Source organism: Rhinolophus sinicus, linkage group LG09, assembly GCF_036562045.2.
Source record: "Rhinolophus sinicus isolate RSC01 linkage group LG09, ASM3656204v1, whole genome shotgun sequence".
Classification (NCBI taxonomy): Eukaryota; Metazoa; Chordata; class Mammalia; order Chiroptera; family Rhinolophidae; genus Rhinolophus; species Rhinolophus sinicus.
Genome location: NC_133758.1, coordinates 66,538,599 through 66,561,033, shown reverse-complemented (window position 1 = coordinate 66,561,033; position 22,435 = coordinate 66,538,599). Strand labels below are relative to the sequence as shown.

The window sequence follows — 22,435 nt, the reverse complement described above, 5'->3', positions numbered from 1 at the left end:
ATAGAAAGGTGGCCCGAAATAGGTCCCATCTCATGGCCTTTCCCACGTACGTTCACAGAAATTGGGATCTCGGACGTCTCTCTCGGGGTGCTGGTAGTAAAACGGCTTGCACTGTTCGCAGCTGTGTCCCATTGTGTTGTGCTGACACTCATCACACACTCCTCCACTGACGTTTCCAGTGGCCAAGTAGACCGCCATGTCAAAGTGGCATGAGCTGGAATGTTCGTTGCAGTTACACTCTGCGTGACAAGACCGATGTCAAGAAAAGCCTTTTAAATCTATTTATCAATGGAGGATGGGGTTGCTAGGAAGAAAGCTCATTCAGTTCAGGCAAAACAGCAATTAACAAGAAGGCACTTGTGATGAAAAAGGACACATCTACTTATGATATCAGTTTCAATCCTGGAAACCTTCAAAGTGTGTACTTCACGAAATAAACACAATGATCTACCCTCTTTGGAAGACAATGGGCTACAACAACTTGAAAACCTTTAGGGAAAGTCCCCTTGGAAGGTTATTGACAGGGAAGCTGTAACTGCATGGAGAACCCTTTGGGTCCCCTCAGGGTGGGACGGGAATATACCTCTAGAGGATTTCCTAGGCAGTACGCTCCTGAAAAGTCTGTTTGGGAGGCCAGCTTGGAGGAACATGGTATGAAGGCCTGCCGCCCTTCCCCCCATTCCCATCACCACACCAAACCAGGCTCTTTAGTGAGAAGTAAGGTTTGCTTAACAACCATCTAGCCTGCTTGAGTGCAGTCGTTCCTCCTCTAGCCTATTTGGCAGTCATTTTGGTCCAGCCTAGCTTTAATCATCTCACTCTCATGGCCAACAAGCCACATGATTCCTCTTATCTTCTCACAACGAAACTCAACTCAGCTTGGCCCTCACGGGGCTCTGCACTGGAGCCTTATCGGGCTCCTCGCTGTAACACGACGTCCTGTAGACAGGGGCTGGGTCTACCCGCTGATGTGGGCTCAGCGTCTAGCAGAGTACTGCCCCTGATACACTGGTTGAATTAAACCTCAGAATCGTTTCCCAGCATAGACTGCTGTGGTCACAAGAAGGTCCTTGGGGCCTTGTGCTAAATGTTCTCCTTACCCGAAGTACCTTACACCTTCCTCTTAACTTTTCCTTCTCTTTACCTAAACAATCTTAACTATTCACCAAGGGCCAGCTGGGTGGTACTTACTAACAAAACCGTGACCACTCCAGCCCTCACTGCGTTCTCAATAATTTCTTCTACAACAGCCCTTCTCCGTGGGGGACCACTCAAGGGGGGGATAGTATATCAGAATCACTGTGTGTAGGGGGTGGTTTTAAACAACACCTCTGCCCAGAGAATACCACTGGGATGGCTGGATGGATGGCTGGGTGGGTGGATGGCTGGCTGGCTGGCTGGCTGGCTGGCTGGCTGGGTGGAGGGAGGGAGGAAGGGAGGGAGGGAGGGAGGGATAGGTGGATGGATGGGTGGATGGCTGGAAGGAAGGAAGCCAGAGGCTGCAGCTGGGCTGGCAAAGAAACAAGGCCAAACACTCCAGATGATCTATCATGCCATATTTTTCTTTCATTTTTCTATCATGCTCATCTTGCTTTAAAAGCAGGTACAGTAGTAGGGAAAACATCTCCATCTTCTACTGAATCTGCTAAACACATAGGTGCTGCTCAGTAAATACTAGTTTATTAATTTAATTGAGTGGATATTGGTTTCCTAGGATTATCAGGGTGAAGCTGGGTAAAGGGTAGTAACTTTTGCAAAATAGGGTACTATTATTTTACCTCTAATCAAAAAATGGATACTGGAGTCTGAATTGATTCGAAATGTCCCTTTGACCAAGACTTACTTTTACAGGCGTTGCTGTTCCGACCTTCAGCAGGTCTCCATGGTAAATCATGGTAGAAATCCATGCACAGCTCACAGTTCAAGCCCTTGGTATTGTGCCTGCACATGCAGTGTCCATGAACCTTGCAAGTTATAAAAACAGGGAGAAGTAAGAGATACACTAAGGGTCAGGTTTTCTCCACGTTCAGTGAGAAATATAAACCCGTTTTCAGACTAATCCTCATCTCTAGCACACACACTGAGGGTTTCTTTGTTTCTATCTTGTCCCTCCTTCCCCCCCGCCCTGTGAATTCTGTCGTGTTGAATACTGTAATGCCCATCTCTAGGAACAGTTCCTATTATATAATGGATACTTAATAAACACTTTATTGAAGTATCAATGAAAAGAACCCAGATAAACAAAATTAGTAATGTAAGAATTTTAAAAAAAAGTTTTTTAAGAGTTAAAAAACATATTATTATGATAGACATCAACAAAAGTTATAATGCAGAACTAAATGTATACACACCACGTTACTATAAGTTCTACCACTGTGCCATATAAAAGAAAGGTTTGTGTTGGCTTGTTTTGTTTTTGACTTCAGGCACACACTTAAAATTTTTTTCAACCAATTATTTTACATTTATATTTCTCCTTTTACATTTACTTTTTTCCTTTAAGAAAGAAAATGTAGAATCTCAGAAAGAGATACAAATTATTTTGCTTTATGAGGGCCCATGATACACTACTTTGCATTGTGCCACTCCAAGGCACGCTGAAGCCTGAGGCACATAAATAGTAAATTCCTTCAGTCTACCAAATATGCACGTACACAGACACCTCACCTTAACATTAGTTTCTATACAGTGGAATTCGGGAACAGGACAGACAGGTCCCACCCTAGACTTAGTTTGACAGGAATGCAGTTAGCAGGAGACTAAACTCCTGTCATTACAAGGTGGTTGCACATAGACTGAAAAACAGTTTCAACGCACATACCACAGGACTCTACAGTGTCTGAATAAACAGTCCAATGTACTGTGAGATGTGTGATAGTGACATGGCTGTATGACATTAGCTCCTCACCACATGTATTACACTGAGAAGTAAACATAGTCTTCATAGCGTTCTCTGAACGATGTAGCAACAAGATTAGGAAACATCTACCCTGTAGGCTTTATCAGAAATTCAACTTTATTTATGCAATAAATTTTTAACTGGAGTAAAGGGAAAGCAGAAGTTTCAGCCAGTCGCATGTACTCAGTCCTGTACCTTCTTAGATGACGACTAACAAACTGTGAAAAGGCAAACGGCAGGGCAGCCAGGCACACCCTTCACTAGGAAGGGAGACCCACAGCCCAGTGGAAGGAACCCTGGGGCAGAAACAGGAGAGCCGGAGCTGAATTTCCACCTGCCGTTTACTTATAATACTCAGGCTCTGTGGCAAATTACTTAATCCCTGGCTTCTTCTAATAAGGACACTTGGTTTAATAACTCCTGCCTGGCTTTAAAATCCTATGGGTCTATAAGAATAACTAGTTTACTTAGAAACTGGAAAAATAACCTAACTTTATCCATTTTGCAAATTCCAAATTTTAAAAAGTACATAATTTGAAAGCACAGCATAAAAGTGGGAAAAGAATGAAATTAGAAGATATAAAGAAACAAAGTCCATTTGATTCCTATATGACATCCTGTGGTTCTAGGTTCAAACTTCCAGTTTCTTTGGGCTGGGATTAATTTATGCCTACTAGCATAAAGACTGGAATGTTTGTGGTTTTCAATCTTCCCTAAAATAAAGAAAGATGTAATATTATTTTGAAAGCTTTTAAATCCTTGTTGATTAAAATATCTACTGCAGCAGCAGCCCGCAGCAACAATTTCCAAAAATTCATTGTGTCTATGAAATGAGCAGTCCTTATATTCTTATAGTCCAAGAAAGTCAGCAAAGAGAAAATCAATAACCAACCACTACAATGGTCACATGGGCGAAATGAAAGTCTGGAGAAAGAAACCCCTAGAAAACATGAAAGGCTTTGGCTTTTCAGTCGCCTGTATACAGGCGAACGCCTCACGGAGTGCTTGCTTACCATTCCTTCTACTTCTTCACTGACTCCATCCACAGGGGCACATTCACTGGCGTGGCCATAGCAGAAGCAATTTCCTCGAACCACCATATCATAAACTGCATAGTAGTACTTTTCTCTGATTTCCATTCTGGAATCCAAGAGGTTATCTCCCAAAGTATGTAGTTTCACAAACTTGATTCTCAAGTTGGTTATTTTTAAGAGATCTATGGAAGGCACCAAGAAAATGAAAAGTCTGCTCAAACAAGTAAGACTTCTTTTGCAATTACACGACATTTTTTCTCTTTATACAAAGGTGTGACAAATAATAATGTGAAGCTTACATAATTTGTAAGCTTACATAAGGGCTTAAGTGAAGCCTACCCCCCGTGTACGATCTACATGATCATAATAGTAAAGTTTAACATAATGTGACAGTCTCTGGAAGGAAGGTTACTACCTTTTCATTAGTTTAATGAGAATGTTTATTCCATGATAGATGTGTTTGCAGATTGATGTTTCAGGAAGAAGTGTGAAAGCAGAAAAATTTAAGAATGTGATCACATGATTGCCAGAACCCACTGGGACTAATAATCAAAACTATTGCTATACCATCTGGTTCCCACAGCAATTAGTTTCAAAACCTGAAAATTCCATGGAAGTGAGAAAGGGTTTATTAAATCACCCCAAGTTTCATTACTATAAGATAGTTAGAGAGAAACATATTTTGTATTTATTTCTGGAGAGGAAAATATTATCTGAAATTTCCCACCATTTAGATGAAGTCCAAGTTACTAAAATAGGTTTAACACTATAGGATAATCACAATCCAGGAACAGAATATCTCAACCAAGTTTTTAAGCAACATGACAATATATAACTTTTTCTGTTCTAGTTTTACAATATAAATTTACCAATATAATTACCAATGTTAGATAGTGGCATAAGGATCAAGGAGCTTAGTATTAGGGTGCTTGGGCAAATAATTTTTTCCTAAATATGTTACCTGTGCATCAATTTCTCTTATTTTATCTTCTTTTTCCTGGGCTTATAGACCTATGCTGATTATAGAAGCTGGGCTGGCAATTACATTCTACAGTACCTTTACAAACCAAGAGCCATTCAACCTTCTCCACCAGTGTTTTCATTCATTACTAAGTTGCCCTTGCTGAAGTGACCCCAAAAGATTGATAGGTCCACCTATCCTCCCACTTAGCTCTGTAGCCTAAGCTTTACTTTCATTTCTGCTGATGCGGTCTTATCATTTCCAACACAGGACAACAGCGAATTGGCCCAGCGCATCAGATCCTTTCAAAGTCCAAATATAATTTTAAATACTTATAATCTATGCATAGCTTACAATGAAGACCATAGAAAGAGCTGTGGGTTGAAAGAGAAAGTCCATGAGTCCATGCATTAAACTTGGGCTCTTTGTAACATCAAAAACTAAACAGAGAAACCTCAGTGGCCTCCTGAGCTGAATGGAATTGATGGATGCCAGCATTTCCTCCTTCACAAATGCTCCTGCACAGAAAGCACAAGCGCCTATTGACGAGAGGCCAAACAACAAACTTGAAGAGCAGCTGGAGTATTTAGAAACCCTCGAACTGATCTTTGTGGAAGCTCTCAGAAGAGCAAATACACTCCTCTCCACTCTCTCCTGCCATATTCACCAACAACTACGCCTTGCATTGACTGCTATTCTAATTCTAAGAGGCAAAATCACTTCTGAAGTGAGTTTCAGAGGCCTCAACAATAGGGGCAACCAAAGGTATACTGTTCCCTTGGAAACAAAGTATTAGGTTGGTGCAAAAGTAATCGCAGTTTTTGCAATTATTTTTAACCTTTTTAACCACAATTACTTTTGCACCAACCTAATAAATCAAAAGCATAAACAGCTAAAGTGGATGCTTCTTTAATAGAGAAATGGGTTTTCTGATGCCAGGTAACAATAGAAGACAAGAGAATTATAATGTCAACACAGTCCCCAAGTCCCACAAATTTCACCTAAGAAAAGAGCAGACTGTGAGTCCTTTTAGGGACCCAGGGGCAGTTTATTGAGGGGGCTCAAATGGACATTTCTCACAAATGGATGTTGACAGCAGGGAGGGTGGGCCTCACTGAGCTCACTCAGCAATAGCACAGGGCTGGACGTGCCATTAAATATTTGTTTTACAACAGAATGAATGAGTAAATCATAGAGAAGAGACAGTCTGGGCCACATGTGAGATTAAGTTAAGTGGGGAAACGGCACTCCTCTGGCAAGAGTTCCTGGACTTCTTCCATTCTATTCTTCCACACTTCAGACTGGGAAGTTCCGCGGGGCGTTGGTCAAAAACAGGGCCATACTCAGCAGGGAAAGCTGAGGAGCAGCCAGGCTTGCCTCTGTTCACCTGCCTGCACCCTGAAAGCAAGAGCGGGAGGCCCTCACCCTTTCGCTCTGACTACAGGACCAGGTCTACAAAGATCTAAGCCACAGCTGACGGCAACGTCACCAACAGCCGCAATGTAGCTTGAATTTACGGAAGTTTCTACACGTCAGGCACTGTGGTAGGTGTTTTATATACCTTATCTCATTTTCCCTCCATAACAACCCTAACACCAATAGTGTTCTCTACACTTACAAACAAATGGAAAAAAAACAGAGGCTTAAAAAAATGTTTCAAGTAAACGACTTGCCCCAGGTCACACAGCTATAATATGCTGGAACCGGGAGTCAAACCCAAATCTTCTGATTCCAAACCCCATTCTTTTAATTAGTGCACACTCTGCCTCCCACGATCAAAATGTAATTCTGAAAAAACATAAGAATAGTCGATGAATACTGCAAAGAGCTCTGAACTGAGAATCGTAACATATAAGTTTAGGATCTGACTGACATTAAATAGCCATGTCACCTTATAAATGATTTCTAACTCTCTGAGACTCAGTTTACTCATCTGTAAAATGGAAATACAACCTTCACTGTATTGAGCATATTGAACATGGCTGAGACTTCTGATTTCCCCTCAGTACCGTGTTTCCCCAAAAATAAGACCTAACTGGAAAATAAGCCCTAGCATGATTTTTCAGGAGGACATCCCCTGAACATAAGCCCTCATGAGTCTTTTGGAGCAAAAATTAATATAAGACCCGGTCTTATTTTCAGGGAAACACGGTACTTTCTTCTCTTCTTCCTTTGACAAAAAGAGCCCTAGACAAAAAGTTTGAGAGAGCACACGGCCACCTAGCTAGAGATGTTTCCCAGTATCCCAGTATCACATGGCAGAATAGCCATGTGACTAATTTTGGCCAATGGGATGTGAACAGAAGTGATAACAGCTTCTGTGTCACTTGCTCTTTACTTCCTTCCCTCTCACAGGTTGGGACAAGGACATGGTGTTGGTCCAGCTCAAACATCTGGACGAAGACTATAAGACAGAAGGAACCTGGGAACCTGGGTGACCTAATGACTATGGTTGCCAGATGTAGCAATACAAATATGAGATGCTCAGTTAAATTTGCATTTCAGATCAACAATCATTTTTCAGTGTTAGTCTGTCCCAAATATCACATGGGACATAGTTATACTAACTACAAATATTGCATGGGATATACTTGTACTAGTCACAAATATTACATGGGACACAGTTATATTAAAAAATTCATTGTTTATCTGCAATTCAAATTTAACTGTGTGTCAGTCTGCATTTTATCTGGTAAGCCTGCTTCTGACAACTGAGCTACTCTTCTCTGAAAATCCCTCTGGGTGATTTTGTAAGAGAAATAAACGTCCATTTATTTGAGCCACTGTATTTTTTGGGACACTTTGTTACAACAGCTTAATCTATAATATATATACACATATATATTATACTGAGCAATAAAATAAATAAGGTATTATGACCAGCATAACTGTTTGAGTACCTATGACATAAATTCTTTACTTATCAAAATGTGTTCCCCATCAGGACTTGGATTACTGCCAATTTCAAGCACCTCTGTTAGGGTATTGCAGAGAAAGAAAGAAAAGAAGAGTGTGGATTTAGCACTGAATATTTAGATTCTGGGTAGGAGTGCTATGGGTAAGAGTTCTTCCATGACTGCTGTTTTCCATCAAACTTTTATTTGAAAACAAGCTTACTCTGTATCCTTGGACTATAAGGATCTTCTATTTTGAAAGCAGGATCTAAAGCACGAAATATCACCTAAAAACAGATATAAGAGTAATTGGTATTTTTGCAATGATCCAAAACTAGATTTGCAAGTAGAATGTAATCCCCAAAAAGCAAACAAACCTCTCCTTCCGTTGAGGGTTCAATGTCAGAATATCGGGAATCACAAATGATGTCATCGACTTTTTTCATGGGGCCAGTTGAAATGCCTGGAAATGAGCTCTCACAGTCATAGGCAAAGTATCTGTACACACCCCAGGTTTTCCCAAAGTCAGACGATCGTTCTATCAGCATAGCGGCTGGACGGAATGTCTAGAGGCAGGGTGGAAAAGGTTCGTTTGATATTTTTTATTGGTTATCTTTTTAATTTTTTAATCTCAGATGAAAATACCACTCAACTGTGTGCCACAACCCTGACTGCATGTGGTTGGTATTTCAGGCTATGGCTGGATTTCAAATACTTCAAGCTGTTCCACGGAGCCCCCGCCTGTAAGGAAAAGTGTCTAGCCTCTAAATTTGTACTTTCTCCCATCCTACCACAGATCAGTAAGCTGTTTCTCTTTAGAAGTTGATTATAAACAGGCCTTAATAGCAGACAAGTTTTGGTATATTTAGTCACAAGTCCCATAATATGATTGGTTAGCTTGAGTGCTTATTCTTTCATTCGTTCATTTGATCCTTCAGTAGATGTGTAATGACTGCTTGCACTATCAGACAGTGGTCTGTATGCTGTAGATAGCCCAGTGAGAAACTGATATGGGTATAAGCCATTTATAACACGATACGTCACACACCAAAATAGAACCACATGTGTGCGCCTGGGGAAACAGAGGAGGGAATTACTAACTGGAGAATCTGGGGTATCCTGCGATTCCATTTCTAGCTAGATAGCTAAAAGAAGTGAAAACAGGGACCAGATAGACAGCTGTCCATGGACATTCACAGCAGCACTATTCACAATAGTCAAAAAGTGGAAACAAATCAAATGTCCATCAACAGATGAATGGATAAATAAAAGGCTTGTATACATGTAAGGGAATGTCATTTGGCCATAAAAAGGAATGGAATTTTGATATTTCCTACAACATAGATGAGCTTTGAAAACATTATAGTAAGTGAAATAGCCTGGCATAAAAAGACAAATACTGTATGACCCTACACATATGAATAGGCAATGTCTTGAACAGGCAAGTACATAGAGATGGGTAGTAGATCAGAGGTTTTCAGGGGCTGCAGGGAGGGCTCAATGAGGAGTTACTGCTTAATGGGTACAGAGTTTCTATTTGGGGTGATGAAAAAGTTCTGGAAGTAGATGGTGGTGATGGTTGCATCATGTTCTGAATATACCTAATGCCACCGAACTGTACACTTAAAAATAGTTAAAAAGGCAAATTTTGTGTTATGTATATTTTACCACACACAAAGCTAGGGAATGCTTCAGAGAGAAGATGGCATCAAACTGGACCTTAAAAGGGTAAGTAGGTGTTTTCTAGGCGAGGGGTGTAGATGGCTGCAGGTGACAGAAGATGTTGGTTGGGGCAGGGTAGCAAGGAATTTGTTTGTCATGCTAACAGGTTTACTTTATCTTTATGCAATGAAAGGGAAACACTGGAAGATTTAAATGGACAGAGTGAAATGATCAGATTGCACTTTAGAAAAATAACTGTGGCAGAGTTCCTGGACATGGACAAAACAAGAGACAAGGAAACCAAGTAATAGAAAAAGATGAAGGTCTTAACTCAAGTATTACAGTTTGGATAGAGATAAAGGGATGCAACTGAATGCTCTGAAAATTTAGTGAAAGTAAAATATATTGAATTACACTTGGTGATCAAGTAGATTTCAGTGAAGAGAGTGAAACATGGGCACGTGAGCTTGGGTAGCTGGGGGTACTGTGTTTGCTAATAACAAAGACACAGAAGAGATGTGAGGGCGTTGGTTTTGGACTAGTAACATCTGAGACATGGAGGAGCCCACTGGACGACTGGAAACAGTGGGCTGGCATATGGCTACGAGAATGGAGCTTGAAACATGGATTTGGGAGTATTGTACACATACAATATTTGAAACCTTCAAATATATAATTCTCCACCAAAATTCAAAGGGCAACATAAAAGAGATCCAAAATTGGTGCTCCAAGAAAACACAGCAACAAAGGGCTAGACAAAGAAAGAGAGTGGTGCCAGGAACCTTAATTATATTATTTCATTTAACCTTGTTATGGGCTGAATTGTGTCCTCCCCAGATTCTCATGTTGAAAACCCAACCCCAAGTACCTCAGACTGTGACTGTATTTGAAGATAGGGTCATTAAAAGAATAATTAAAGTAAAATGAGGTCATTAGAGTGGGCCCTAATCCATTATGGCTGGTGTCCTTATAAGAAGAAATTAGGATACAGACATGTACATATGGAAGACCATGTGAAGACACAAGGAGAAGACAGCCATCTACAAGTCAATGAAAGAAAGAGGCCACAGAAGAAGCCAACTCTGCGGACCCTCGATCTCAGACTGTTGCCAAAGCCATGCTGCCTGTGGTCCTTTGTTATGGCAGCCCTTTGTTATGGCAGCCCTTTGTCATGGCAGACCATAACACACCCTCACGTTTGATGAGTAAACCGAGGTTCAGAGACATCAGCTCACTTGCCAATTATCGGTAGAGCTTAGATTCAAATGCAAGCTGAATTAAGACCAAACCTCTCCTCCTACCTCACTGGCCGTTGGCATAATAAAAGACTGAAAAATGGATGCCAAAGAGTAAGGAATAAAAAGACAACAATCCCAGAAACCAAGGCAGGACGGAGGTTTAGGAGGGTGTGAACGGGGTCAACGGGAAATAAGAAACGAAGCAGAACGAGCATTAAAAGTGGGCAAATCCTTCAACACTGATGACCGGAGTAAGTGCATTTCAGGAAGTGGAAGTCAGGGCACAGTGGAGGAAGATCAAGAAAGTCAAGGCGACCTACCAAACACAACCTGAACAGACACTTCTGAGCTAAAGCCAGTGTTTGACAGCACTTTGGGGGACGACTAATGGTCAAAACTATTCCCAGACCTCCTCTCACCTCCTTTAATGATCTTGATGGTCTTTTTCACCGATAAAAGGAGACAAGGCAAGAAAAGGGAAGATCACATTTTGACAGATTCTTTGACTTATTAGTTGTTAAGTTCTTATTTTTATTTTTTATTTTTTACCTATTCAGGAAAATAAGAAAATGACAGTTTATCAGACTCAAGAGTATTAGGCTAAGAATTTTAAAGTAAGGGGAAAACACTCCAGTAACTAAGTGAACCAGGGCAAACTCCCTATGAGAGCAGGGTCCTGGGTGGTGACACTTGGGGAGACGAGCCTAACGCCTACATCACAAGGCAGCAGAGAGGAAAAGCCTTACAGGCAGTCCTGGCTGTGCTTCCTTCTCCCTCCCTTCTGGAATTTTCTGAGTCCCAAAGGGCCACTGACGAGTTTTCCAATTTCCTGCGGAATTAAGAAACCGCTGGAAACCAGAACAACACATTTTACCTACAGAACAAAAGCCTTTCCACACTCTGCTTTGTCACCAACATTTTTAGGCCTCACATTGCTGCACAGTTGCCTCTGAATTTATACGAAATAAAAAAGCTATGAGTGTGGAAACACCAGGCTGTGTACAAAAACATACTGTGTATATGCTAAACGAATTTTGCTAGCCTAAGAAAACCCAGTCCACTTAGCAATCAGCCATCTCCATGGCAAACTCAGATAAGAATGACACATGTTCTTCAGCCTCACCTCCTTCCCATCCTCACGACTATTCGTGGTATCACCACCCTCCCAGTTACTCAGCTTGTACACTTGACCATGTTCCCACTATAAGCCAGGGTAGCAAGATTGTCCCTATTTCCTGAGCAGAAGGGTATGTCACACAACCCTATGTGTGTTATTATTCTTCCCACTTCACCATGGGGGAGGCCAAAGCTCTGGCCACACATGCCAGTAAGGGGCAGAAAGGGGACTCACACCCAAGTCTGTCCAACCCCACAGATGCTGCTTTTCACACATGAGCTAGAACCCAAAGGGTGAGCTCTCTCTCATACACTGAAGTCTGACAACTTGTACCCATCTTCACATCTCAGTTCAATTGTGCCCCCCCCCCCCCGCACCCCACCTTCTGTACTTCTGAGCAGAACTCCATCTTTGGCCCACTGTATTTACTTGAATAAGTTTCAACTACAAAATATGTGCCTTCTGGAGATAAAGAAACTCAGAACCTAAGCGAAATACCTAAGACAGAAAAAGCAGAGAACCATATGATTTCACTGATATGTGGTATATAAACCAAAACAACAAAAGAACAAGACAAACAAATGAGAAACAAAAACTCATAGACACAGATAATAGTTTAGTGGTTACCAGGGGGTAAGGGGGGTGGGGGGTGGGAGATGAGGGTACGGGGGATCAAATATATGGTGATGGAAGGAGAACTAACTCTGGGTGGTGAACACACAATTGGATTTATAGATGATGTAATACAGAATTGCACACCTGAAATCTATGTAATTTTACTAACAATTGTCACCCCAATAAATTAAAAAAAAAAGAAAAGAAAAGAAACTCAGAACTATGTGTTCCTGCAAACAGATGCCCTTTCCAAAGTAAAAGATAGGACCGTAAACATTAATAAAGATGACCAAGTGTATTTTGTTGTCATATAACGTGAAGACTAACCACCAGGCTGAGTGTGTGATCAATGAGGGGACAAGAAGTGTGTTTAATGGAAGCCCTCCTACCCGTCTCAGTATCAGGTGTCACAGTGTAAACCAGTAACAGCATGTTCCTGGGGGTTGGGGGTGGGGGGCAAGGGGATGAAGAGCTCGGGTCTGGGAACCAGCAGCTCAGTACCCCTCCCGGTCACATCCTGACCTCTATGCCCACCCATGCCCCTGGCCTCCCAGGCTTCGGTAGAGAACACAAATGAGACATTCACGGCTACCTGCCCACACAGTAAATCTATGCCCGGCACCTTCTCCTAACCTGAGAGGGTATAGATAAGGCTCTCAACTCCAAATGAAAACTATTCACAAGTGATTTTACTCTGAGAAGCAATAAGTAAATTATGGGTTTTGTGTGTACCAACAAGTACTCGAAGCCATGTGAAGTCTGTCATTTCCAGGCAGCTGCTTAAAGAGAAACAAAGGGACTTTGTACAGAGACATTCCCTAGTCCTGGAGTCATTTTACATCTCTAAAAGGAAAAGGATGAGAAAATCCACATTTCTTAAGGAACTATAAAACTGTTCCCACAAATTTTGCAAACCCTTGGAAACTCAAGATAATCCACTTCATTTTAAGTTACCAAACTCAGCATTAAATCATCAACACAAGGGATCAATGATTTACTCCCCAGATGTTTTATCGTGGTTTGGGAGAGAGTCTCACTGCATGGGGAAATAAAAACATACCTAATTAAAAGTTTACAGTTGAATTACCTTAGAATAGTGGCTTTCTCTGCTTATTGCTATGAAGACAGAGTATTAGTTAAGCATAGTAATTCATGCCCGTGTTTAAAAAACTGCTCAATTATCCCAATTTACGGCAACAATAATGTTTAAGTTTCCATTTAGATCAACTCACAACAGACATCCGTTTTCAAAGGGGATCACATGGTGTTCTCACGTGTCATTTGTGAGAAAGTTATGGGTTCCTTACCTTGAAGGTCATTATGAGATGAGTAAAATGGAATTCTGCTTCTAGATCCAGTTGGATGGTTACATTTTCCACGCCTATAGATTTTTTAAAAATAACAAAGGAAACAGTAAGGTAAACAGGAATATCTCTGGACAGATAAGACTATTTTCCCAAGTTATCTTTATGCTCCTCGTAGAATCGTCTTTGCCTTCTATCTTACGCTGAAGCTGCAGAGGAGAGCATGAAATAAACCTCTGTCCTGATTTAGGTGGTCAAGCACATAGTGCCGGAAGGATCCCTCGGTCTTCCACAAAGCCTGGAGCTCAACATATTGAATCTGCTCCCTGGAACAAGAAAACATCTGGCAGGACGCCCCTAGCTGCTGTCAAGGAGGACATCTTTACTTAGGAAACAGTGAAACATCTTCCCAAGCCTCTAAGCCAAGAGGCTCTCCAAGGGGAAAAAAAAAGGGGGTACTTCCTGTGCACAGCAGGGGTTCAGCTTGCAGTCTGAAGCACAGGGACACAATCCTTCTCCAGGAGAAACACAAATACTCCTTTTTCTTTCTATTCAGCAGCAAGGAAAAATAAATAAGAGTCCACCACACATGTTGGTTATACTCAGATTTAGAAAATCCCAGCCCTGATGGGGAAGGCTTTGGATGCATTTCTACAATTAAAAAACAATGCAAAAGAGACAAAGGATCAGTCCAATAAATAAACTGGCCCAGAACAAATACTAACATCCTTGCTTTGGTGGGGGAGCCTGAACAAACAAATGAGCCTTTGCACTATCCCCTGAGGGTCCATCGGACCCGCTTTAACACACTAAAAAGGTCACTGGAATTCCAGAGATGGAAAAACCTCCGCCCAAATCTCTTGGGCCCTGGAGCCTGCCTGTTTGGTAAAGGTGACCTTTCCACCTTTCCTGCACTTCAGAGAGCTTTGGGGGTCCATCTTTCAGAGCAAAAGAAGTCTTAAATGTAGGAAGACAGAAACGTGTCAGAGTGAATTATGTCACCGGCTGGTGTATTTTCAGGAAATTAGTAAGTAGACTTTTGAAATAAACTCTACTCTGGAAAACTGCCAAGTCAATTGCGGGGAGGGGGAAGTGGTCACTGGAACGGATATGAGTTAGTTGGAATGTTAAAGAAAAATATTATAATCATACTAACTTTAATAAAAAGAACCATATTAAAACTTACTTTGGACATTTCTTTCCGAGTGAAATGTTAGCTAAGCAATTATATGTCTCTCCCCTCCCAGGCTTTTAAAACCCTGCAGTATTTGCTTAAAATGAAGAGATAATGAAATAATGTAAAGTACAAACAACACTAGCACCATTTCTGTAACATAAGAACATACTCTGCAGCGTGTGCCCTAAAAGCACATTCCACTTTAGATTTATAACCTGATAAAGCACTACAGTTTTTTTAACGTGGGAAGAAAAATCCATGGAGAAGAGAAACAAGATCATTCTTCTCTGGTGCATTTGATTTCTGCCAGACTCCAGACTAGACCATCACGCAGGGTAAGTTAAAAGTAACCAGACATGCCAGGCCTGAGTCTGTGCCTGAGCACTGATTATTTAATGCCGCCCCGTAAAGCTCAACTTGGACAAAACACACAGAAAACAGATCAAATCACATTGACGAAGAGAGTCCTTAATTGTAACCTATCAGACAACAGAGACATGACAGGGGACAGTAACAATAGGTCTTTCTAAAAACTCAGTTCCATCAGTCTAATTTCATCTAATCTTATGTCAGAGAGTGAGCGAACTCAAGCCCCTCTAATTGAAAATCCTTCCTTCTGGCATTTGGCCTCTCTTGCCACACAAAATCAAAGTTGTAGAAATTTATAAACTCCTGATGTAACCAAGAAAAACTCCTCTTCTAGAACTACAACACGTGATGGGCTATTTTAATGTCTATCACCTAAAAGAGGAACAGTCTTGACTGTCACATTGAGGCATCCTCCGTCTGTCTTTCCATTTCACTAGAAGAATGTGCAGTCAGGAAATGCTCCTGGTCTATTCGTAATAAGCTCTATGCTATTTTAGAAGTCCTCTGCGATTCTGCTGCAGGTTTACAGAAACTTCTCTTTCACACTGAACTATCAACCAAGATATCCTCCTATAAGAATTAATAAGGCTCTGATACATGCTTTCTGAGGACCAGCCTATCTCAGTCAAGCTGGTCCCCAATGGAGTCTCAAGGCCAACCAATGAATAATTAACCCTCCCTGGAAACCAACAGTCTTCTAGAAAGCATGTGGGATTTCACAGTCAATGATGAGGAAGTCTATTAAGGGAGTTCTTCTTTACAGAATGATGAATGACTGTGAGCATCCAAAAGGTTCTCAGGTATAGGGCATAGAATAAAGAGATCTGGTGGTGTCCATGCTTTCTATGGCCAGGCTTAGGTTCACTTCTCAGAGCCCTTTCTCATAACTTTTTAAAAAAGAGCTATTGACACATTGTTAATTAACAAAACACAATAACTCTATCTTTATTCCCCAAAGTGCAGCATTCAAGTTTGAAACAAATGAAAATTAATTTTGGCTTAGTTTCACAGCAATAGTAACAGATTTGATGAATTTATTAAATCAAAACCCAAAAGGCAAAGAAAGGACAAAGGAATGAATTTACACACTCATTGGGGAAATTGACTTGGAGTCATATCCATGATCAAAGAGTCTTTGAAAAATCACATCTAGTGTTTACTCATAGTACTATTATTCAATTTTCTTTAGATAGAAGGAAGATGTTGCTAGTGGTGGGGGCTGATTCTGCCCTTTCATTTGGGGTTGACCAAAATGAGAGATGCTATGTTTTGTGGAAGAATAAGAGCCTGAGATAGTACAGAGCCTTCCCACGCCCTCCCCAGCACATACACACACTCCCCAAAGCTCCCCTCAGAATGAGAACTACAGAATACTTTGGTCTAGCAAGAAAGACTGCTTTCTTGTGGAAAGTGCCTGCTTCAGGAAGAAGAACCAGATTTTACCCAGAGAGGTTAGTGCTTCAGGCAATAAATCTTCCAAAAGCCACGGGGATTCCTTGGTCCATCGTAATTACAAACACCCAGGAGCCTATAAACCCATCCCAAGTGACCAATCACACTTCACCAACTTGTTCCCACACCAACCACATACCATTTTCAGATTGCCACCAAATCTTAAGGCGGTTTGGAGCAAACGTAGTAACCACATTTTCAATGAGATGACTGTCAGCATTGAGGGTCTCATGATAAGGATCTTGTGAATTGCATATGAAGCATTTTTTGTCCTCCTGAAAGCAAAGTTAATTTCATGAGTCTAGGAAAGAATCACTCACACACATACACACACACACTAAAACAAAAATCAAGCCTACAATAAAAAAATCAAATCTACCTGTTTCGAGAAAAATGAATGTGCCAAAATTACTTAAATGACATATCACATATCTTTCACTTTAACATACTGAGCATGGAATTCTCCTGAAAATGTCCTCTTCTCTTGCAAATTCAAGGTCAAAAGTACAAGAAGGCATTGTTTCTACCAGTTATTAACTTAATCAAAATGAAATCTCTTAATCTCAATTAATAGCTAGAAAAGCTTGCTCTTAAAGTAAAATGCAAAAGAGGTATTAGAGAATTTTTGCTGACATAAAGCAAACTGAAAATAAAAGGAAAAAAAAAGAACAAACAAGTCATTTGTCCTGATTTTCTAAAACCTACATAAGGCAGAAGCCAAGAATTAGGCAGAGGTATTGAAGAAACTTTGGGAAATACAGAACAAGATTTCTTAGCTTCTTCTTTGCCCCAGTGGAGAACCAGCGGTGGTGGGTGATGGTGTGCAGATTGCAAATTGCTCCGAGTATCTGAGGAAGGGGGTGTCAGGCTGTCCTGCTGTGTTGGGATCACTATAAACTGGGAGCAACTCAAAGAATGTCAAAACAGACTTGAACTGGAATTAACGTATACTTTAGGGTTTAGAGTAGCTTTGAACTTCTCTCTTCTCATCTTCCTTCTCCCTAAAATGGGGGACACAGGACCCCCTGGGAGTTGGGTCAGGAGAGTTCAAAAAACCCTCTTTGCACTGCATCATGGTAAATCATAAATAGCATAACTTAGTTCGCTTTTCCACATGGAGTTCTTCTCTCTACCTAAATTTTCCGAAATGCAGATTATTCTGAAATCTGAAAATGATGCTAAGACTGAAATCTATAGAGACCCACACACGTCTTACAAACATTTAAGCAAAGGTGATATTCTTATGAGGACACCAGCAACTGATTGTACTTTTATATGTTTATTTAGCTATACATTATCTCCTTCCTCCCAAAAGAATTTAGAGACTGGCAAAATGTACTAATTACAATATAGAGATCAAAAGTCAGGGATGCAAACAATGGGGCCCTGGACAAAATACGCAAGCTTCAAGACTCACTTTGTACACCCACTAAATGCCTGAGAAAAGTGCGTACCCAGTCCCTTTCTTTAGGTTCTGATATCTGTGGAGAGCACGCCACAATTTCATGGTTAATCATGTAAACCAGAGTGCCCAGCTCTACTTGATTTTGACACAAACAGACCAGTTCTCATAATGGTCAAAGCTGCTTCCAGAATCTGATGATTCATTTACAGGATGTCCTGGCCTCTGAGGTAAACGTTAGCGTAGTATTTTAGGTAAAATTTACACGCTAATATTAGAAATGGTAACATCAACTGCCTTCATTAACTTGTAGTCAAGGAAACTAATACCAAAAAACAATTACCAGAACTTAGAAAAAAAAAAAGTTTAATTATAGCCTCATTTCTAATCAAGAGGAAGCCGTCTAGACATTTCTGCACAAACCTGGAAGCAAATGAGTGGAATCTACTTTATCACCTTCCTTCAGTTTAATTTATCAGGACTCCAGAATGGGCTCTCTGCTTTGTAAAAGTGACTCCATTTTAAGGAATCTGCTGTGCAACCCGCATCACTCTGTCCTACCCCTGAAGGGCAGGGGTTACAGTTGGGTGACATGACCAAAGGTAGAGCAATTGGCTTGGAACAACTTGCCCTACCTGTGGGATTGACACCTTCTGCTTTCCTTAGAGGCCAGAGATATCACTCTCCTTTTGAAAAATCCAGGAAAGGGATTCTGATTCTGGACAATTTACACTTTGTTTAAAATTAGTTTTTATTTTAAAATTAGTTTTTATTTTGTGAAAATGTGACTTCTGAAATCTAAAATCTGGTTCTACTTTCAGACACAGAAAATACCCTGAAATTTTATTTTGGTCTTCATCTATAAGGGTACCGTGACAACGAGAGCATTTTGAAAAAGAAAGCACCGGATGTTAATATCTAACAGAGATAGATGGGAGAACAGCATCAAAGGAGAGAAAAACGGGTTCAGTGATTAGAGTGACCTTAAAGGTGTCTGTCAGTGCTGGAATACATCCTTCACCCAAGTGAAAGATTTGGAAAAAAACCCCAGATTACTACTCAGTGTTGAAAAAAAAAAAAAAAAAAAAAAAAAGAAAGGATAAACCATCTGTTATACACATTTCCAAAAGGGAAAGAGTAAAACCACACACACATAGGACTTTCGGAGCTCCTGGGTCAGGGCACGGTGCAGGGGCCTGATTTGTCTGGAGCCCTGCCATTCCATACTGCCTGTGCCGACCGGCAGGAAACGGTTGGCGGATGCAACTGTGCAAACTGAGATGGGGCAAATGGGTGAGCTACCAGCCTAATCCCGGGCCTCCCTGGCTGGCTGTGCGCTTCCTATCTGGATAGCTGGCAGGATACATAGTCCCCTGGGCCTGCCTCTGACGGTAGATCTGGACTGGTGGAGGCACGCGCAGAGCAGAGCGTCCAGCTGGGCTCTCCTCCCTCACCTGGAGGTGGCTAACGATGCAATAAGGCTCGGGTGTGTGCAGCCCGCACGTCGAGGTCACCGAAAGCTTCTGTGCTCGGCCGATGAGAAGGTCGCCAGTGGCTGGGTAGCAGCTGCCCTCCGCGCAGCCGTAGCTGAACTCTGGTTCTTGAGCACGCACTCGGGCTCGAAACAGGGCTGCGGAAGGGGCAGGGTGGGTTGGGGAAGGGAGATAGAGCGAGCCCGAGCAAAAGGAACAGGTAGGGGCGGGGACAGAGTAGAGTCGGAAGACAGCAGAACGCACATAAAAGACACAATGGAGAGAGGAGCGAGGGAAAGGCCGGGAAGGCAAAGACGTGGAGAGGATTCGGAAAGAAACAGACACCTCAGGTTTGTCCAGCAGCCAAGGGCATCGCGCCCACCCTTATCTGCCCCTGGGGAGCACCTCCGGCCACAAAAGATGGATGTGCCGACCCACCACTCCGACGTGACCAGACCTTGGTACAGGGACGCGAGTGGCCAAACGCCGCACAACGGCGCGCGCGTGTGAACCCGTGTGCACGTGGCAGCCCGTGCATCCTCGGTGTGAGTGCCAGTGTTTGTGAGCGCGTAAATTCGTGAACGTGGGGGCACGTGAGTGTGTGCGCGCGTGCGCGCGCAAAGATCGCGGGGGCGTGCGGGACAAAGTGGCGGGGCGCGCCCCGGACACCGCTTTCCCAAGCAAGAGGCGAGAGGACAATCCCTGAGACTTTGGAGAGGTTTCAACGCTTCGCCATTCCAGGGAAGCTCTGGGTCCAGCTGTTTCTGGCGCCATCCGGGGGCAAACAGAGCTGGTTAATTAAAGCCACATGGCCCCAATCTGTTCCCAGGACGAAGCCTGCGCTCAGCTCAGGCACTTTCCTGGGGCAAGAGCTCCATGGCGAGTCCCTCCAACTCAGGGAGCCTGTCCCGCGCAGTGGAGAGCCCCAGCCTGAACCGGCCGAAGGTGTAAAGACCCGCGTCGTGGCCGCGGGAGCCTGCGGGATCCGGAGCTCTGGCCACAGAGCCCCCGGGATGCGGGTCCGGGACGATCCTCGCGCGCCGTCTTCAGCCGCTACCGAAGGCGCGGGCGTTTAATCCCAGGGCGTAATTTCCACCCCATCCCTCTCCCGATCCCCCAGGTGCCCTCGAAGCAGGGTCAATCGGCTTTGGGGTTTTCTTCTCCCACATCCAAGTCCACCCCTTCCCCCACCGTTTCCTCGGAATTACCTAAGACACTGAGAGCGAACACCTGGAACAGCAGCATGTCCAGTCCCTGCAGCCGAGAGGACATCGCAGAGGAGTGATCACCGAGCCGCCTGCCCTGTTTTCCCGTGTTTCTTTCTGGAGAGGTGGGGTGGGGGGGAGAGGTAAATGTTCAGAGAGAGGAGAGGGGCCCTTCCATTTCCTGCCGCTCCCACGGAAGCGGGGGATGGGACGGTGGGGAGGGGGGAAAATCGCGCAGCCACTTTGTTCAGCTCACCCGGCGGTGCGAGCGCTCTCCCGGCGGCCGGCAACCCCGAGCCAAAGAAGGGAATTAGAAAGTTTAGCCTTGGGAGGATCCAAGGGAGGCGCCTCTGCTCATGCGCATTCGGAGAACCGGGGCCAAAGGGGCGGGCGGCGGGAGGCCACAAGTTGGCCAGGAGGGGGTGAGGTCCTGGTCCCACCCTCCGGGGGCGCTTTTGTTTTAAGGCCGCATCTGCAATCGCTGCGGGGTTTTGGCTCTTTCAGTTCCCAGCGAGGAGCTGCGGAACTGCCACCCGTTGCGCTTCCCGAGCGGTGGTGGGTGGGTGGCGGGGAGGCTTGCGTTTGGGCTGGTCGCGGAGGAGGGCGTTCAGAACGCCTGGCGTGGGGGTACTGGTCGGGACCTCCCGCGCACTTGTGCAGTTTACATTTGTAAGGAATGAGTCACGAAAAGGTGCCCAAGGCTACAAACTTTTGCACTTTGTACTCCGGCAAGAAGGGTTAACCCTTTAGAAAGAGGGTCTACCTGTCAGGCTTGTTCCTGAGAAAGAATCGAACCCTCCGGTACAGCTGAGCTTGGCCTCGGCGCTCCTCTTAAACACGCCTTCATAAGAAGGAAGGAACTTAACTGCTCTTCATTATGCTTCCTTGGCGCACACATTTATCCAGGACCTGCCCAGGTGGCCACGGCAATGCATTACCATCTGATTCTGTTTTTAAAAATCTACGTCTTACCTAATTCTAGACGATGGTTCTAATTCAGATAATTTCTCGAATGACACTTTTGTTACGTGACGCCTTTTCCCATCTCTCCTTGACAGAGTTGACTCAGCCACGAAGCTGGAGGTCTCTCATGAGACGCACTTGCCCACAATCTCCACATAGCACCACCTCGGCAATTCTAGACAGAAACGCCATAGTACATACACAAATGCTGAGGTCGGGGAGGCGGTCTCTAATGGGGTCTCAAACAGGAGTGTGTGACCTGCCTGGTTAAATAAGGGTAAATATAAGCTCGCCCGCCTCTGGGGGTTGGAGCGGGAAGAGAGGCCGGTGGCAGGACTGTCATCCATTCTGTGAATTCGCCTAATTCTGCTGCCTTAGCTATGGGTAGGGTCAAGTCTTGAGCTTTCTTGAGTCCTGCTCTGAGCAAAAGTGCCTGGAATGAGGGGAGTGTAGTTAGTTGTTAGTCCAGTCAGGAGATTGTGCTTGTTTTCAAATTAATCACCCCAGGGAGAAGGTTTAAGTGGCCAGTTGGTCAGTTTTTAACTTAGCTGTAATGAAATAGGGCCCAGGAAAGTTTAATAATTAGACCATAGAGTAAGCTGCTTCATAAGTTTATAAACATGCTTTCAGGGAGGCAGGAGCCTCCAGTCTTGGCGAGGCATTAATTATTC

The 22,435-nt window shown here is 43.2% G+C and overlaps 1 protein-coding gene across 1 annotated transcript in view; it reads right to left on the bottom strand.

The window, feature by feature from the left end:
• Nucleotides 1-21,207, bottom strand: part of LAMB1 (laminin subunit beta 1) — a 67,524-nt gene extending 46,317 nt beyond the window's left edge. The window contains exons 1-10 of the mRNA XM_019745333.2: nt 21,058-21,207; nt 20,805-20,918; nt 19,579-19,754; nt 16,862-16,997; nt 13,728-13,801; nt 8,166-8,354; nt 8,012-8,075; nt 3,913-4,115; nt 1,844-1,964; nt 51-239 (exon numbers count right to left, since the gene is read on the bottom strand). Of these exons, the coding sequence (XP_019600892.2) occupies nt 51-239; nt 1,844-1,964; nt 3,913-4,115; nt 8,012-8,075; nt 8,166-8,354; nt 13,728-13,801; nt 16,862-16,997; nt 19,579-19,754; nt 20,805-20,868 (1,216 nt within the window). The 5' untranslated portion in view covers nt 20,869-20,918; nt 21,058-21,207. The remainder of the gene's footprint in view (nt 1-50; nt 240-1,843; nt 1,965-3,912; nt 4,116-8,011; nt 8,076-8,165; nt 8,355-13,727; nt 13,802-16,861; nt 16,998-19,578; nt 19,755-20,804; nt 20,919-21,057) is intronic.
• Between the last annotated feature and the right edge of the window lie 1,228 nt (nt 21,208-22,435).